Here is a 20,346-nt window from a genome sequence, read left to right as displayed (position 1 = left end):
CATCGTGTGCCGTGACCTCCTGTAGTGGAACCCTATTTACATTGGCATTCAGATACACACTGCATTACCGGTTCAGTGCACATCGTGGAATTCCCATGTTGTCATAATATCGCAAGATATACCATTATTGCCATGACTTAGAATGAACCACGTATATATTACCATTCACAGCTTTAGTGGGGAAAAGGTAGTTCGTTCGTAATACTAACCGGGTGGGAGTTACGCCCTCTAAACTCAACAATACTTTTCTTAGTGTTGAATTTTTTGTACTGTGCTCTTTCGTCGGCACTTACTCTGGACTGTGTGCGAGGGTTTAACATCCAGTGTTTCTATGTAACGATCTAAATATTTTAGAGATCCATAATAGTCCCAGTTTCTAAAGATCGCATCAATTTTATGTGTGCATTGTTTGCATTGAGGCTTTTTCCTGCACGTACCGATTAGACTGTCAGAAGAGAAAAAATCTCTTGCAAATGGTTGGTTGTGTACTGGATTTCAGAGATTCCAGTTCTGTTAAGCATCTGTGCTCTCTACTGCTAAGGCACTGAAACAAATTTTGATAATTATAGCAGAAAAATATACCACGTCCCTCCAGCACGTTCTGCAGAATGTGACTGACGGGCCAAATGAAACCTCTCCAAACAAAATACGATCAATTTCCCGTCCAGTCTGCTGAACCAATACCTCCGTTTCCATACACACAAACACCACAGTGTAAATACCACAAGGGCGTATATTTGTGAATATTTCACAGCGTGTCACGTTTTCTCTTCAAACGTGGCCTCTTTGATCCCATGAACGGTCATATCATTCGTGTTTGTACTGTAAACAGTTTCCAAGCGGACGGGCAATATGTCCTCCGTTTCTCATATGATGCCGTGAGGACTCGGTACAATAGTTTCAGTGCCTGAAGAAACGGTTTTATGAAATTCTGACCCTTTGAAGTATAATACAGGACCTAGATGCGCCTACTCAGTTTGTCTTGAGTACAGTCATTTCAAATACAGTATGTCATAAATAGCAATGACTGTATTTGTATGTAGCACGAAAGATGTACAATTGTGACTTCCTGGTGTTTGTACCTGTCGTTTCTATGCACCAAGAACATAAAAAAAAGAAATAAAAAAACACAAGAAAGAATAGGCTATACTAGTACTTAAAAACAAACACAATACGACCTCTCCTCTACATGGATTACTAGTCTTTTGTACAAATGAGGGCCCCCGAGGAATTAACGAAAGTAAGAAAGGTCGCGACAGGTCGAACACATGAGTTGGGCCGTGTGATGTATTGGAATGTTTCAGGAAACGAACTCTTGATGGTTTCGGGTCCTACGCGTACGCAAAGTTTTGACTTTGATTCTGATTCTATCGCTGTGTGTCACACAAACTCCAAAGGACCAGGGTTCAATCCTCCGTGGGTTCTAGAACTTTTTATCACATATTGCATCTTTCTTCCGTGGCAACGGTTTCTGTAAACGAGTAACGTAAAGTTGCAAACTGTAGTTCCCCACAAGATAGTCTAGATAAGTTCAAAGATCTGAGGACGAGAAGGGCAGGTCACTCCCAATACGACCAAGTCTAGTAATGCACTGTATTGTTACACGGAACATTCGGGTTGACTTGCCAGGACCAACCGTGAGTATTAAACTTTATGGATTCATCATGCACTTTTTGGGTGGAGGATATTTCCAGTTTCGATACGAAATGGTTTGACTACAAGGGATGAAACCTCAAACTTCGTACACCTGTGGCGCCTAATGTACTATCGAATAATATGGCGCAGTGGTAAGACCCTGGCCTAGGTAGGTTTATGCCAACAGTGTAATAATATTAACTAAAGCAGTATTATAAATTGTTTCTATTTTATTTATTTATGATATTTTAATTATTACAATAATTCGTCTACGATTGAATTTTAAGTGCACATTTACTTTTCGGAAGCGTTATTTGGGGCATTCGACTTATATCACTCAAATTGTGACTGGCTTGGCTCAACATTCTTAGAAGTACGTTATGCCTCACACCTTGTGGTTTCGAGGAAATAAGAGCAATAATGATCAGGAAATGATTTATTTCACCTAATATAATGGTTATGGGAAATAAATTTTTGTTATTTCCTCATTAATACTACAAACTACACGATGTGAGGCAAAATACATTTCTGCGGTAGTAAAGAGAAGTCTGTGACAGTTTGAGTGGTATTGCAGGCATGATGCCGGAGATAACGTTACCATACAATAAATGTGCACTGAAAATTCATCTCGTAGACAAGTTTTTGTATTAACTGAACTACTAGATAAATACAACGTATAATACCGCAACGTTCTAGGTGTCCCTGTCAAGAGCGACGTCTGTTGGCGTCGTTTCCCTTAAATGCAGTGAAATGAAAAGTACGGATCAATGAGGATGAAATAAATGAAGTTGCATTGACAGTAAACAATAAAAGTGAATATCTGAACTGTTTGGTGTAAAGTCAATTCAAAATTTGTGCCACACCATGAGTCGAGTTTGGATGCCCTGATTTTCGCTGTCAGTCGCCTTATCCGTTACGGCAGATTAACACGCCTCAAAGGCTCACTTAAAGTTCCATCGTCACTGAGATTTTGTCTACGATTTCGGAGCCCTACAGCCGTAAGTCTCTCCTCCGGGCGTTTTGAAGCCGGTGTCCCCCTGTGAAGTGGCCCCTGTGAAGTTTGTGTAAATAATAATAATAATAAAAAAATATGGAGGAGTGGTGAACTCGACAACTTGCCCGGCAGATAGAAGAACCGAAGAATATATCTGAGATATCGAAGTCTGTTCAAGATCTCTTCCTTTACCTGAATTTGAGTCTTTTTGTATTTCTAAGGGAGCGTCATCTGGAGCTTCGTATTGATGCTCATTTCAACTATGATTTTAAGTATTTGTCAGCAGTACGCTGATTTCTCTGTTGAACAGTGCCAAGTTACAGTACCTTTCCCTTGGGTTCTTTTTACGAGAAACCTACACAGACGAGTAAAGGGCTTATCACAGGTGGTCGTTGACACTTCCTATCGAACCTACACTACTGGCCATTCAAATTGCTACACCACGAAGATGACGTGCTACAGACGCGAAATTTAACCGACAGGAAGAAGATGCTGTGATATGCAAATGATTAGCTTTTCAGAACATTCACACAAGGTTGGCGCCGGTGGCGACACCTACAACTTGCTGACATGAGGAAAGTTTCCAACCGATTTCTCACACACAAACAGCAGTTGACCGGCGTTGTCTGGTGAAACGTTGTTGTGATTCCTCGTCTAAGGAGGAGAAATGCGTACTATCCCGTTTCCGACGTTGATAAAGGTCGGATTGTAGCCTATCGCGACTGCGGTTTATCGTATCGCGACAATGCTACTCGCGTTGGTCGAGATCCAGTGACTGTTAGCAGAATATGGAATCGGTGGGTTCAGGAGGGTAATACGGAACGCCGTGCTGGATCCCAACGGCCTCGTATCACTAGCAGTCGAGATGACAGGCATCTTATCCGCATGGCTGTAACGGATCGTGCAGCCACGTCTCGACGTTTGCAAGACAACAACCATCTGCACGAACAGTTCGACGGCGTTTGCAGCAGCACGGACTATCAGCTCGGAGACCATGGCTGCGGTTACCCTTGACGCTGCATCACAGACAGGAGCGCCTGCGATGGTGTACTCAACGACGAACCTGGGTGCACGAATGGGAAAAAGTCATTTTTTCGGATGAATACAGGTCACCATTGATGGTCGCAACCGTGTTTGGCGACATCGCGGTGAACGCACATTGGAAGCATGTATTCGTCATCGCCATACTGGCTTATCACCCGGCGTGATGGTATGGGGTGCCACTGGTTACACGTCTCGGTCACCTCTTGTTCACATTGACGGCACTTTGAACAGTGGACGTTACATTTCATACGTGTTACGACCCGCGGCTCTACCCTTCATTCGATCCCTGCGAAACCCTACATTTCAGCAGGATAATGCACGACCGCATGTTGCAGGTCCTGTACGGGCCTTTCTGGATACAGAAAACGTTCGGCTGCTGCCCTGGCCAGCACATTCTCCAGATCTCTCACCAATTGAAAACGTCTGGTCAATGGTGGCCGAGCAACTGGCTCGTCACAATACGCCAGTCACTACTCTTGATGAACTGTGGTATCGTGTTGAAGCTGCATGGGCAGCTGTAGCTGTACACGCCATCCAAGCTCTGTTTGTCTCAATGCCCATGCGTATCAAGGCCGTTATTACGGCCAGAGGTAGTTGTTCTGGGTACTGATTTCTCAGGATCTATGCACCAAAATTGCGCGAAAATGTAATCACATGCCAGTTCTGGTATTTGTCCAATGAACACATGTTTATCATCTGCATTTCTTCTTGGTGTAGCAATTTTAATGGCCAGTAGTGTAGAATGGCTAATGGATAAGACGACTACTGGGAAAAAGTGTCTCCAAACTGGAGCCACGACGCGGTACAAATTGTCAGTTCTGGCGGCGCATTCACAGTGTTTACGAATGTGTGCCCGCAGACCCCGGGCAGGAGCAGCAGCACGGCGGCGCGGGCCGCGTGTGCCGGGCCAACGTGAACGGCGTGTGGGTGTGCGGCGAGGCGGCTGGCGGGCGCTGCCGCGTCTCGCTGCTGGGCGAGGTGCGCCAGGAGGCGCGCCACCAGCTGCTGCAGGCGGTGGGCGGCGGCGCGCGGCTCGTGTGGCGGCCCTGGAACAAGTTCACCGTGCCGCCCCCCGCCGGCACCGTCGCCGCCGCCCCCGACACCTACGTGGCGCGCGCCCCGCCGCACGGCGACGACCGCGCGCTGCTCGGCAAGGCCGCCGTCTCCGGCATCAGCGGCCGCATCACCGTCGTGGGCACGGTCGGTACCGGCCTCGCCCAACGCTGCCGGGCTACTCCTAAGTACCTCCGTGGCTTTACAAGACGACTACGCGAAAACTACGGTGGACACCTCTCTCCAAGTTTCCTTTCGTAATACGCGCCGTGTGTAGTTGCAGAGAGCACCACTAGGGAGCAGGCGTCTCGGGACATGTAGACAAATCATCTGCTCCGAAGTGCCGTACCGAATTAGTTCGCGCCTGTAGATACGCAACTCGATGAACAGCTCTCCAAACCGGGTTGCTGTCGCTGCGCCTGCCGGGTACCAACAGCAGGGATTTCAATAAAATGAAAGTGCTCTTTTGCTGGTCTTAACGTTCGCCGCGTGCCCATAATAAGCACTTATAATGTGAGTTAAAAACTTGGAGAGGTCCTCTACCCACCTATGTGTACCGGGTGATCAAAAAGCCAGTATAAATTTGAAAACTAAATAAGTCACGGAATAATGTAGATAGAGATGTACAAATTGACACACATGCTTGGAATGACATGGGGTTTTATTAGTACCAAACAAAAAAATTTCAAAAGTTCAAAAAATGTCCAACAGATGGCGCTTCATCTGATCAGAATAGCAATAATTAGCATAACAAAGTAAGACAAAGCAAATATGATGTTCTTAACAGGAAATACTCAATATGTCCACCAACAATAGCTGTAGTCGAGGAATAATGTTGTGAACAGCTCTGTAAAGCATGCCCGGAGTTATGGTGAGGCATTGCGTCGGATGTTGTCTTTCAGCATACCTAGAGATGTCGGTCGATCACGATACACTTACGACTTCAGGTAACCCCAGAGCCAATAATCGCACGGACTGAGGTCTGGGATCCTGGGAGGCTAAGCATGACGAAAGTGGCGGCTGAGCACACAATCATCACCAAACGACGCGCGCAAGAGATCTTTCACGCGTATAGCGATGTGGGATGGAGCGCCATCCTCCATAAACATCGTACGTTCCAGCAGGTGTTTATCAGCCAGGCTGGGGATGATGCGATTCTGTAACATTTCGGCTTACCTCTCACCCATCATGGTAGCAGTTCTGCTGCCCAGCGCCATCTGTCGGACATTTTGTGAACTTTTTTTTTGGTTCTAATAAAACCCCATGTCATTCCAAGCGTGTGTGTCAATTTGTACCTGTATTTTTTCTGTACCTTTTGAGTTTTCGCGCAGTCGTGATTTGAAAGCACATCGCTGTTTATGAATAACCCTATATTGGGGAAATGTCGGGTAGCCAGCTCATTGTATCTGACAACAGGAGCTGTTTCCAAATCCTAGCACAAGAGATAGCACCTGTCGGTCGCACCACTGCATTTTGAACTATGGAGGAAAAGGACCTTTAACGCGGTTTTCAATCAAAACACTACTGTGTTTCTGAGTAACAATAAGTCACCTCTTCCTAGTGACTTGTCTAATGCACGAATTTAGTTTTCGAGTGTTGTGTTATGTTTGCAAGTAACACTAAATTTGCCCGCCCGGTTGGCCGAGCGGTCTAACGCACGGCTTTTCGGGCGGGAAGGAGCGCCTGGTCCCCGGCACGAGTGCGCCCGGCGGATTTGTGTCGAGGTCCGGTGAACCGACCAGTCTGTGGATGGTTTTTAGGCGGTTTTCCATCTGCCTCGGCGAATGCGGGCTGGTTCCCCTTATTCCGCCTCAGCTACACTATGCCGACGATTGTTGCGCAAACAAGTTCTCCACGTACGCGTACACCACCATCACTCTCCCACGCAAACATAGGGGCTACACTCGTCTGGTGTGAGACGTTCCCTGGGTGTCAACTGGGGGCCCAACCGCACAATAACCCTGGGTTCGGTGTGGGGCGGCGGAGGGGTGAAGTGGACTGCGGTAGTCGTCGTGGGGTTGCGGACCACTGCGGCTGCGACGGAGCCTCTCCGTCGTTTCTAGGTCCCCGGTTAACATAAAAAAAACCACTACAATTTCGCTGTATCTTTATATACAACTGACAATGTTTAGTATATTGCAGGCTGTGGCAATGTCTAACCCAAGTAATAACAGTGGTAATGTTAAATTATCGTAGGAGTATCTTCGGTTTGTATAGGATGAAGCAATTTCGGTTTTAACGCACAAAACAGACAGCACAAAAACTTAAATTTTTACGGTTTTTTCCGTTAAAAGGCAGAAAATGGAGAAGCCAGGACATAAATGTGACGAAAATAATACGAAGGGAACAATAGAAAAATTCAGACTTCGCGGATAGTTCCAGTTTTGTAATTCTCTGTGATTCTAAGACTAGTAAGCGAAGTAAGTGTGAAATATTCACTTCCAAGAAACACATTAGGTGGCACACAAAGTTTTACAGTGAAACAAAGAGGTGATCATGGGACCTGTTTGACAATAGGTTTGTTTCCGAGAATATTCAGTGATCATCGGAAAACACCACGATCATGTTAAAAATTTCAATTGTCAGCTTATGTCCTCGTCTATACGCTGGATAATTTGTTTTAAGAAAAGCTGTCATATATCTTATGCGTCGCACAGTGGTATAATTTTGCAGGTAGGCCTATATCCAGTGATGTATGTGGATAATAGCTGCGAACTATGTTGCGAACAGAGTCAGTAGTAACGAAATAATAAATTAAAACGTCATGCCTGATGCTGAACTTTTACCGCATCAACAGTTAAAATCTAGTAAGCGATAGACTTGTTCGTTTCATTATTTTCGAAAAGATTTGAAATTGTGTATAAAGTCACTAAATGCTCTCATTCTGGAATACTGGAGGCATATAGTGTGGGTAATTTGCGCGCCGTAAGTTATCTTCCCTCACGGCATCTATATAATTTCTAATTTTAACACTTGATTTATAGTGTTAAACTTTTAACGTAGGATTACATCTCTTAGTGAACAGATCATTGTAACATTTTAAATTTTTAAATTCGGTCAATACTTTTATGAAATAATGAAAACCAAATTTCATGTTATTGTTCCGCATTCTGTGTGTACAGCGTGTAAGAAAACGATGCTGACAAACTTCGAGGTGATTTAGCGCTATTACACTTAGCGGTCTCTCCGGTGTTGCTGTGACACGAGCTCACGCCCCGATATCAACCGACAACCAGAATTCTGTCAGGCCCATTGCGAGGACTCTTGAAATATCGACGATCTGTTGTGTCGTTGGATGCCGTTTCCAGACATGTCTTCTTCCTGTTCTCTATTTGTTCCTCAAGACACCCGCTACATTCCCTCTAATTCGTCGCTATCATTTTGTTGCACTACATATAGCTGTTGCAATAAAGCAAGTTGTTTGTGTCATGAAAGGTGCACAGCACATATCCAAGAAGTTATCGACTTTACTCCCTTACATACAAAGATGCACAAGCTCTTCCTGGGCCTTCGTATTTATGTCTGTGACGTACTGAGTATCGAATGAAACAACAAGTTTACGTTCTTCTTCTTCTTCTTCAAGTGCCTTGACCTGCAAGAACACTGACGACCAGTAGCATGAAAGATTGCTTGCCATGGCTTTTCTGAACAGCAATTCGGTACTCCGTCCGAACCACTGGCTTAAGTTCTTTAGCCAGGTTACTATTCTCCGCCCTGGACCACATCTGCTATCAATCTTTCCTTGAAATATTAGTTGCAAGAGGTTGTATTCGTTGTTTGCGTTATATGCCCAAATTTTCGAGTTATTTTTTCCTCTTCATTATACAGAGAATTTCTAAATCTTTCTTCGTACGCCGCATTATTGCCACATTTGTGACTTGATCTCTCAATGGTATCCTTAATACCCTTCGATACACTCAAATCTCAAACTCGTTCAATTTCTTACCTAATACTGCGGTAAGTGTCCATGACACAACCCCACAGGGTACGATACTGAACACACATTTATTTATTTCCATGAAAATATAGAGTATTTCTAAATATTTCTTCATACGCTGCAGTACTTTCCCATTTGCGACTTGATCTGTCCGTGGTATCCATAATATTCTTCGATAAAGACACATTTCAGACGCCTCCAGTTTCTTATCTAATACTACAGTAACTGTTCGTGGCCCAACTCCATAGAGAAGGCTATTGGATACGCATTTATTTATTTCCAGCTTACGTTTCAGAGGTTAAAACCCCCACCATCAAGTGGACTTATGTGGATTAACACAACAGGTGTGGGTTGTGAGTAATTTAGGATACCCTGTGGCACTCTCCAATGATCACAGGCACCTTTCCTTGTCATGTTACATCACCTGTACAATCACACTTTGTAAACTAAAACGTATTGTCATCGAAAAAGAAAATTTCTAACTATAATCCGCTGGTTCCGACCAACTCTCTTCTTGAGGTTTTTCTTCCCTGTAAAGCACATTCTTTAAGAGGAAGTACCCTCTCAAATACATTACCACTTTTCCTGCTACACGATGGACAAAATAAAACTGGCCTGAAAAATATTTCATGCTTCTCGCGGCAGGGAACCCAACTCGTTTCATCCAGTGCAGGAATGAGCGGTGTCAGTTGGGTACGTGAAATATTTTCCAAGGGCGGGTGATTAGGTTGGGTTGGCTGTCTGAAGGTGAATGAAATACCTTCCAAGCCAGTTTTATTTTCTTCAAGCTGTATTTGGCTGAAAATATGTGGGGTCGTCAATGGGAAACTGGGCCTCTACCCTTCAGCGTAAAAATGAAACACACGTAAATCAGCAAAATATTCACTTTCGACAGTTAGTTCCTGGTCTAAAAGTACTCAGTTTCCGATCTGTATGAGACGGCAGTCGTAGAGTTTTAATTATCACATCAAAAAAAATTACGTAATTAATTTTGTTTCCGTTTGTAGGTATATGTTTACAGTTCTGGCACATATCGAGGTACCCAGGCCACAGCACTTTGGCACAGCCATAACGAAACGGTGCAGCGCATTTATTACGCGGAGAAAAGCTGTGATCTTTTGTTTTGACTCCTCTAGCAGCGTGCTCCTGTAGCACGAGTATTTCATGGTATATCAGGATTGTACACACATACCTGCAAACAAAGAAAAATTAATTACAGATAACTTTAATCTCTCGAGGTGAAAATGAAAAAGATTGAAACTACTGCTCACATAGAATGAGATTTTCACTCTGCGGCGGAGTGTGCGCTGATATGAAACTTCCTGATAAATTAAAACTGTGTGCCGGACCGAGACTCGAACTCGGGACCTTTGTTCGCAGGAGAGCTTCTGTAAAGTTTGGAAGGTATGAGACGAGGTACTGGCAGAAGTAAAGGTGTGAGGACGGGGCGTGACTCGTGCTTAGGTAGCTCAGATGGTAGAGCACTTGTCCGCGATAGGCAAAGGTCCCAAGTTCGAGTCTCGGTGCAGCACACAGTTTTAATCTGCCAGGGAGTTTACTGATCATGTAGTTCTGACCCTAAGACCCCCCCCCCCCCCCCCCCTTTACAAACACATGGACTTCCAATTGGGAATCTTTGAGAGGAGATTTCCCAGTTCTGGCATTCACCTGATGACAAAATGGAAACCACCTCAAAACCTTGTTTGGATCAGGGGATCACCAAAGAAACCTCCCCAACCCCTTGATTGGACTGGGAGATGACCAAGAGAAAAAAGCTTGGTTGGTCTAGGGTATGGCCAAGGGAAACTTCTCCACAAACCCTTGATTTGCGGTGTTGGGCGTCCTCAAAACACACACACACACACACACACACACACACACACACACACACACAGAAACACACACACACACACAAACACCTCTAGATGTGGATGGTACGCTAGGCCTCTGTCATTTCCACCTGTGTTGGCGCCTGCGCTGGCGACTTGTGGCGAGCGCAGCGTTACGAAAGGGACGACTTTTGTGCAGGACGGCGAGGAACGCGAATACGCGGAAGGCGACGTGCTGGTGGAGCTGGAGCCGGTCAGCTACGAGCTGAGCAACGTGAAGCTGCAGCTGCGACGGCGACGCTTCCCCAAGCGCGAGGTGCGCGTGCTGGCGAACTCCGTGCTGCGCAACGGCGCCGGCACCGTGCGCATGCGCGTCGACTCGGAGCTGGCCTACCAGTACGAGCACACGCGCTACTGGGGGCAGGGCCGCGGCATCATCAAGGGCCTCGAAACCACCGTCCGCGCCGAGGACGGCTCCGTCATCGACAACATCCGATGGGGACTTAACGACCCCGTCTCCATGCCGAAGCTATTCACGTGAGTACTGCTTGCGCTGGGTAAAGGGGCCAAGTACAGGGCTTTTTTTTTATCTCTTCATTCCCAACTCATGAGAGCACGATGGGCTGTTGTAAGACTTCGTCCTCTTCAGCCACATATCCCCATAGGCTGGTAATGAGGCAGAGGGTCCCAATTGGGAATCTTTGGGAAGAGGTTTCCCAGTTCTGGCATTCACCTAATGACAAAATGGAAACCACCTCAAAACCTTGTTTGGATCAGGGGATCACCAAAGAAACCTCCCCAATACCTTGACTGGACTGGGAGAAGACCAAGGGAGGGAAACCTATCAAAAGCTTGGTTGGTCTGGGGTACAGCCAAGGGAAACTTCTCCACAAACCCTTGATTTGACTGGTGACTGACCAAGGGAAACCCAACCAAAACTTTGGTTTAGAAAGAAGATGATCAAGGGGAACCTCCATGATCAAGGCAACCCCTTTGTTGGACTGTGGGATCACCAAGGTAAATCTCTCCAAAACCTTTGTTGAACTGGAGGTTGGTTGGTTGGTTGGTTGGTTTGGTTGGGGAAGGAGACCAGACAGCGTGGTCATCGGTCTCATTGGATTAGGGAAGGACAGGGAAGGAAGTCGGCCGTGCCCTTTGAAAGGAACCATCCCGGCATTTGCCTGGAGCGCTTTAGGGAAATCACGGAAAACCTAAATCAGGATGGTCGGACGCGGGATTGAACCGTCGTCCTCCCGAATGCGAGTCCAGTGTCTAACCACTCCGCCACCCTGCTCGGTGAACTGGAGGACTGGAACTATTTTAATCTATTTCTGCGCCCAGAGTAGATTCCCTGTGATGGTATCTAATGATTCTGTCATAGGAACACCTGTGACAGCTTTGAGATGCGATTGAGGAGTGAAGGGTGAGATGAACCTAGCGATACTGCAATTCTACTCTGACTTGTGATGCAATGATATTTGGTGTGCTGTGATGTCATACATGTGTAGAGGTAGAACAGAACACTGAAAATCTTCAAACTTCCTGGCAAATCGAAACAGGGTACTGTACCGCGACTCTAATCCACAGAACCTTGGCTTTCGCAGGCGATGCTCTTACCAGCTGAGTTACGCCAGCACGAGTCGTGAGCTGCCCTTGTAGTCTTACTTCCATTAGTATCAAAATTCACAGAAGTTCTGCGCACATTGCCAGACTATCAGTCCTGGAAGACAGGACATTGAGGAGAAATGGTTCAGCCACAAACTGGGGGATTGTTAGACAATAAGTCTTTCACTCTGGAGTGGAGCCTGAGCGTTTTTGAAACTTTCTGGTAGTTTAAACTATACCCCCATGCCGTCAGTAAGCTATTTCTCCACAATGTCCTCTTTTTCAGGTATTCTAGTCCTGCAAGGTATGCAGTAGAGCTTACATGAAGTTTTGTAAGTATGAAAAAGGTAATAACGGAAGTAGAGGTTAAGTCGTGTTCAGATAGCTCACACGGCAAGACCACAGTCCGCGAAAGTTCAAGTCTGGGTCTGGCACATTGTTTTGATTTGGCAGGAAGTTTTATAACATCTCACACTGCGCTGCATACTGGTAATTCATACGGACAATATTTGATTTATTTCTATGTGACTTTTGGAATGAAGGTTTGGTTTTGAGTTGGCCAAACCAACAAATTTGAATATCAAATGTTAGTTGTAGTGAATATGAATTTCGATCAAAGGTTCTTTTCGCCATGGCTCAAAACATGAGTGTGGGACGTGGTCTTCAGTATTTTAAAAAAATGACTTGATAGTCATTTTTTTAACTTTTAATACTTGCATGTTCTTGGGTATTTAACCCGAGGATGAGAATTTGCTTCTGGACAGGAGCCGTTTGACATGTGATTACCGAGCGAGGTGGCGCAGTGGTTAGACACTGGACTCGCATTCGGGTGGACGACGGTTCAATCCCGCGTCCGGCCATCCTGATTTAGGTTTTCCGTGATTTCCCTAAATCGCTCCAGGCAAATGCCGGGATGGTTCCTTTCAAAGGGCACGGCCGACTTCCTTCCCCGTCCTTCCCTAATCCGATGAGACCGATGACCTCGCTGTCTGGTCTTCTTCCCCCAAAAACCACCACCACAACCACATGTGATTAATCCTAATTATATGAAAAAAATGTTCAAATGTGTGTGAAATCTTATGGGACTTAACTGCTAAGGTCATCAGTCCCTAAGCTTACACACTACTTAACCTAAATTATCCTAAGGACAAACACACACACCCATGCCCGAGGGAGGACTCGAACCTCCGCCGGGATCAGCCGCACAGTCCAAGGCTGCAGCGCCCAGGCCGCTCGGCTAATCCCGCGCGGCTAATTATATGAGATTGATCCAATGTTTAATATTCCGTTAATTACGTAACCACCTCACCCTCGCTTTCAGTACTTGGGAAAGTCTAAAAAAAGCCAGACCCACTTGAATCTCGCTCCTCCCGGAATCGAGTCCAGCCCCTCAACCATTCTGCCACCTCGCTGTGCGTATAGAGCAAAAAGCGTAATTTTTGGAAATTTATTAATTCATTGGTTTATCTGCGGGAGACAGAGAGGATGTGGGGGTCCATAATCATTAATAAGTGATGAGGGCGGTAGAAAGGGAAGCAGCCTTGACTGTCTTAGTTGGTTTTGGGCACAACCGTTCTCTCTCTCTCAAAAATTGTCCTAATTGGTAGCCTTGCTCCTTGTGATGTGCAGCGAATTACATGGAGGGGGGGGGGGGGGCGGCGGGGAATGGGAGTGGATTTAATCTGAGAATTTCAATATGTCCGAAGCTTCGTGAGAGGTGATCAACACGAGTGCTAAACTCCCATGAACTGGCAGAACCTCGATCGTTTGGACATTTACTCGCGAAATTTGTTTTCAGATGGCTCATGGGAGACTGACCTCCTGGGAAGCGTAGATGCACGAGCCATTGCACTTTCGAGGCGATCTTACGTGGTGTACGCTCGTGCAGCATTGACAGCAAACGAACCACACACTAAAAAAACAAGTCGCGCATATGTTGGCAGAGGTGCGAGTTGGCGCCGCGGCGACACCTTTAGTTGGCGACGTGCCTAGGAGGCGGCGCGCCCCCGTGGAGGGTAGGCAAAGCACGGCACCCTGCTTTGCAAATCAAACGAACTGGCTCTCGGAGTGAGTGCGGCCGCCCAGAGCAGGTGTTTGCAGAGTCGCTGCACTGCTCTGTCAAGCGTGACCACGTTCCCGTATCGAGCGCCCCTGGCCGCCAGCTCGCTAGGCGCTGCGCAGACGTCGGCGTCGCCAGAGCTGAAATCTCTCTTCCTATCATTGCTGTCCAACATTTTCTGTCCCCTCTGGACGTCTCTTTACGGTTTAACCTTGCCAGCAACTCTAGCGGACCTCTAAAGCTCACGCGTGTTAGCGATTAAATACAGCTGCTGGAAACTTGATAATTTTTTTTTTTTTTATTTGAGTATGAATGAATCCCTCAATACACCATTTTCAAGCTCCTCTATGAAAACACCGGACAGTCATTCGTAAGGCGGGGGTAACCGCCCAATGCATCTCGACAGGCGACAGTCGATGTCCGTAAGACCTTTAAAAACAACTGAAGAATTCATTCATACTCATCTAAAACCAAAGTGAGACGTATTCGCCGTTGCGAATACGGACAACTGTCAGCTGAATAATGGAATGACGACAGTGAAAATTTGTGCCGTACCGGGAACCAAACCCGGATTTCCCGTCCGCAGCTCGTGGTCTCGCGGTTGCGTTCTCGCTTCCCGAGCACGGGGTCCCGGGTTCGATTCCTGGCGGGGTCAGGGATTTTCACCTGCCTCGAGATGACTGGGTGTTTGTGTTGTCGTCATCATTTCATCATCATCATGGAACTGGCGTGATTGGGCTGAGCAAAGGTTCGGAATTTGTACGGGCGCTGATAACCGCGCAGTTGAGCGCCCCACAGACCAATCATCATCAACATCGTCATCATCATCACCGGATTTCCCGCTTATCGCGAGGGGGTTCACGGTCACCCCCAAATATCTATATGTTGTCAGCCATGTATCCGGGTTCGATTCCCTATCCAGCACAAATTTTGGTTGTTGTCAATCCATTATACAGTTGATGGTTGTCGGTATTCGCGACTGTGAATACATTTTATGTATTCTGATACCGGCTGTAGTAGTCGCAGTGCCAATTTCCTGTGGCTCGCAACCGACCTTCTAAACATCATAGGCACTTCAATATCGTAAAACCTTAGTGACAGCTGGCATCCCACAGTCTCGGAATATGCGTACACGAAGAGTGATAATTATTCTATATATACTAAGATGGTATCTGTTCTTTCGGACATGTCCGAAATAACAGATACCATCGGTAACCATGCAGCTCGTTAGAATGAAATTACAATGAAATGAACACCCATAGCTGCTTACAGGCGTTGACATACGTCAACGCGGACAGATGAAAATGTGTGCCCCGACCGGGACTCGAACGGGGATCTCCTGCTTACATGGCAAACGCTCTATTCATCTGAGCCACCGAGGACACAGAGAATAGCGCGACTGCAGGGATTTATCTCTAGCACGCCTCCCGTGAAACCCACATTCTCAACGTATTGTCCCGCACATGTCCGAAAGAACAGACACCATCTTAATATATATAAGGCTCACCGGCCGCTTGACTATCTTCTTCTTCTTCTGTGCGAATGCACAAACAGTGCCCGAACTCTTACGGGAATCGGCAACGCGCCGCGAGTAATGAATATAATGGGCGGGGGCACTACGAATGTAGTGCGGGACAATACGTTGAGAATGTGGGTTTCGCGGGCGACGTGCCAGAGATAAATCCCTGCAGTCGCGCTGTCCTCTGTGTCCTCGGTGGCTCAGATGGATAGAGCGTCTGCCATGTCAGCAGGAGATCCCGGGTTCGAGTCCCGGTCGGGGCACACATTTTCATCTGTCCCCATTGACGTATGTCAACGCCTGTAAGCAGCTAAGGTTGTTCATTTCATTGTAGTTTCAAGATAATTATTCTGTTTGAGACCCCAAGTCGCAGTAGGTTTCCCGATGTTTTCTCTCACCTTTTATTGTTACGCGTACACAACTGCCGTATGTAAGCGCCGTTCCGCGACAGCGAATGTCAGATGTTACACTGTAACCAGTGAGTCGAGATGTGTGGATGGCCTCCTACGGTCGAAAACGATCTTCATCACGTATATATCTTCTCACAGCTGTGACTGAAAAAACCAATTACAACTCATAAACAATTGCTATATAGCTCGAAGACAATATGTCTGTCCAGGTACATTTGCTAAATTTCAGCCAAAATCTTTTATTAGCCGTAATTCCGTAACTAAACATTTACGGATCTATGTCTCTCTGAAAATTTACTTCCCCTGTCCCACAGGCTTCTAAGAAGCTGGGTCCACTATCTGAAAATGTAACTACCCTTCATCTTAACGTAATTCTAAGCTTAGTGCCGCGCATAATAGAAAAACTATATTGGAGAAACCAACATTTCGGCCAACGGTTACTGTGGCCTTTTTCTGGGATTACTGGACACTATGACGCGGTACAACACTTTTATGTCAACTGATCCTGGCCGCGGAAGCTTTCGCAATGTCCTCCATCTTGTTTTACAATACACTTTATTTGCGTACCTTACGCCTCCTTCCTTATTCTTAGGTGTCTCTTTCAGTTTGAGGTTGAATCGACTCTCCCTAACTGAATAATGAAGAGTGTCACGCACCAGTTAGCTCTTCCGCTGGCGAGCCGCGCACCAACTATAACGACTACGAAGCAACGCGGTAACCTTGGCAACGTCCGAGTGTCGCTTTGCACTTCACGCCTCTTGGCACATCAACAATGCAATGCAAGAGCCGTGCTGCAACCTGTTGGCGCCAGGAACGCCAGACAGCAGACAGAGGCAGCAAACTCCTCTTCCCACCTTTCCCTGATCTATTCTGCAGTGTCCCCCGCATTCTCTCTCCTTCACGGTCATATCAAGCGTGCCACACGTTAGCATAGTTTCTCTGCTGCTAAGCGTGACATGTTGGTTAAGATGCCTTAATGAAAATGATACAGATTTACCCACTGTGAGCGCCTCTCTTGGCCTGTTCAGATACTATGTAAAAACATCAAAACATTTGATGATGTCTTCCTAAGAAGATAACACTATTTGTGCGCCCGACGCTGAGATATACAATAAAAGAATTTCGTAAGCGATAATGCTGTCTACCTAAGTTCAACTGCCGAATGAAATACCGATCAGGTACCAGCGTGGTTTAGCAACTCACTCAATAAATGTCGGACCACAAAAACATCGAATTAGTTCTCGATCGGTCGTAATACTTTTACTGGCTCTGGATAGGATATTCACTTTGGCACTACTTCTCATCACCACCAGTCAACTTGGGCAGCTATAAAAGAGTTCTGATGTCCCTGATGGATCTGTTGGTCAAGTGACATCCACAAACTTGCGCACATTCGAAGTCACTGAGGTCTTCGGACCGACTCTTCTTACTGCTTCTCTACTGACAACACAATACTCCTCGCCTCGTTTTATACTGTCGGGTCCGCCTGTGGCGATATCAAGTGGGGGTTCTAAACAACTTTAATGATGTATACAGATAAAAACAAAAATTTCGTGTAGCTCAATGGCCTAGTGCAAGTCTTTCTATTGGGCGCCACTTCGGCGACTTGCGTTTGCCTAACCTACCGCAATTATCCAACCGGGTAAAGGGGACGTGGAAGCTGAATAATGTGTTGTGTCTGACGACTGCTCAAATCGTTGAGAGGTGAAAGAACGAAGACCGAAAATCTGAAGTCCGACCAACATTCGATATCGCGGCCTGTCGGTTTCCAGACAAACACTAACCCGCTAGGCCATGGGGCCCGACAAGTATATAGAAAGTTCATTTTCAGGTCTTGAATAGTGAGTTTGCGTGTATCAGAACATATGAAATAAACGGCCGTATATTTTCAGTGCATTGACTTAGAAGCTTAAGAGTTTTTACAGCGTCACGGGACCAGAGAATTTACTTAGTACATGACATAAACGTCAACCAGACACCTCTTACCTGGTCCTGAGAAAAATACACTGAAGAGCCAAAGAAACTGGTACACCTGCCCAATACAGTGTAGGGCCACCGTGGGCGCGTAGAAGTGCCGCAACACGACGTGGCATGGACTAGGCTGATGTCTGAAGTAGTGCTGGAAATAACTGAATCCTGCAGGGCTGCCCATTAATCCGTAAGAGTACGAGGAGATAGAGATCTCTTCTGAACAGCACGTTGCAACTCATCCCCAGATATGCTCAATAATGTTCAAGTATGGGGAGTTTGGTGGCCAGCGGAAGTGTTTTAACTCAGAAGAGTGTTCCTGCAGTCACTCTGTAGCAGTGTTGGATGTCGTATTATGCTGCCGGAATTGTCCAAGTCCGTCGGAATCCACAATGGACATGAATGGATAAAGGTGGTCAGACGGGATGCTTGCGTACGTGACAACTGTCAGAGGCGTATCTAGACGTATCAGGGCCCCATATCACTCCGATTGCACTCGCTCCACACCATTACACACCTCCACCAGCTTGAACAGTTCCCTGCTGACATGCAGGACCCATGGATTCATGAGGCTGTCTCCATACCAGCTCCATACTATTTGAAACGAGACTCGTCCCACCAGGCAACAGGTTCCGAGTCGTCAACAGTCCAATGTCGGTGTTGACGGGCCACAGCGAGGCGTAAAGCTCTGTGCCGCGCAGTCATCAAGGGTACACGAGTGGGCCTTCGGCTCCGAAAGCCCATATCGATGATGTTTCTTTGAATGGTTCGCGCGCTGACACTTGTTGATGGCCCAGCAATGAAATCTGGAGCAATTTACGGAAGGGTTGCACTTCCGTCACGAACGATGCTCTTCAGTGTCGTTGGTCCCATTCTTGCGGTATCTTTTTCTGGCCGCAGCGATGTCGGAGATTTGATGTTTAGCCAGATTCCTCATATTCACGGCACATTCTTGAAATGGGCGCACGGGAAAATCCACTCTTCATCGCTGCCTCGGAAACGCTGTGACCCAACACGATCAGACTCAGTCAAATAATGATAACTTGCCATTGTAGCAGCTGTAACCGATCTAACAACTGCGCCAAACACTTGTTGTCTTACATAGGGTTTGCCAACCGCAGCGTCGTATTCTGCTTGTTTACATATCTCTGTATTTGAATACGCATTCATATACGAGTTTCTTTGGCGCTTCAGTGTATGTGTTAACAGACGGACAGATAGGCACACAGATGGACGTCAAAGTGCTCCTGTAAGGTTTCTATTTTTACCAGCTGAGATAGGAAACCCTAAACATTATTGGGTCTTCAGTCCTGAGACTGGTTTGATGCAGCTCTCCATGCTACTCTACCCTGTGCAAGCTTCTTCATCTCCCAGTACTTACTGCAACCTACATCCTTCTGAATCTGCTTGGTGTATTCATCTCTTGGTCTCCCTCTACAATTTTTACCCTCGACGCTGCCCTCCAATGCTAAAATTGTGATGCCTTGATGCCTCAGAACATGTCCTACCAACCGGTCCTTTCTTCTTGTCAAGTTGTGCCACAAACTCCTCTTCTCCCAAATTCTATTCAATACCTCATTAGTTATGTGATCTACCCATCTAATCTTCAGCATTATTCTGTAGCACCACATTTCGAAAGCTTCTATTCTCTTCTTGTCCAAACTATTTATCGTCCACGTTTCACTTCCATACATGGTTACACTCCTTACAAATACTTTCAGAAACGACTTCCTGACACTTGAATCTATACTCGAGTTTAACAAATTTGTCTTCTTCAGAAACGCTTTCCTTGCCATTGCCAGTCCACATTTTATATCCTCTCTACTTCAAACAAGAGTTCAGTTCATAGTGCTGTGGAATGTGGGGAAAAAAACGCAAATTGGCATTCATAAGAAGAAGAACAACACCAAAAATGCAACAGGAGCGTAATATATAAGAAATTGCCCACGCAACCTGCCACTGATGATGCCTTGCAGAAAATAAAGTCGAAACAAGTATGGCACTAAAATTGTGTTTTATTCAGTTGCTGTCAGACGGTCCATCAGTAAAAATTATCAATATACCGTAATATTACACGCAACTGAGGAAGACAGGTCTACAAAAGTTGAAGATGTTCTCTCTGTTTCTACCATCATTAGTTATTTTGCTCCCCAAATAGCAAAACTCCTTTACTACTTTAAGTGTCTCATTTCCAAATCTAATTCCCTCAGCATCACCCGACTTAATTCGACTACATTCCATTATTCTCGTTTTGCTTTTGTTGATGTTCATCTTATATCCTCTTTTCGAGACA

The 20,346-nt window shown here is 46.0% G+C and overlaps 1 protein-coding gene across 1 annotated transcript in view; it reads left to right on the top strand.

Moving 5' to 3' along the window:
- LOC124615862 (protein unzipped) overlaps positions 1-20,346 on the top strand; it is a 108,295-nt gene that overhangs the window by 84,860 nt on the left and 3,089 nt on the right. The window contains exons 3-4 of the mRNA XM_047144020.1: positions 4,533-4,873; positions 10,692-11,029. Coding sequence (XP_046999976.1) covers positions 4,533-4,873; positions 10,692-11,029 — 679 coding nt within the window. The remainder of the gene's footprint in view (positions 1-4,532; positions 4,874-10,691; positions 11,030-20,346) is intronic.

Source organism: Schistocerca americana, chromosome 5 (assembly GCF_021461395.2).
Source record: "Schistocerca americana isolate TAMUIC-IGC-003095 chromosome 5, iqSchAmer2.1, whole genome shotgun sequence".
Lineage (NCBI taxonomy): Eukaryota > Metazoa > Arthropoda > Insecta > Orthoptera > Acrididae > Schistocerca > Schistocerca americana.
Note: the sequence above shows the minus strand (reverse complement) of the source record. Positions and strands in the feature narration are given on the sequence as shown.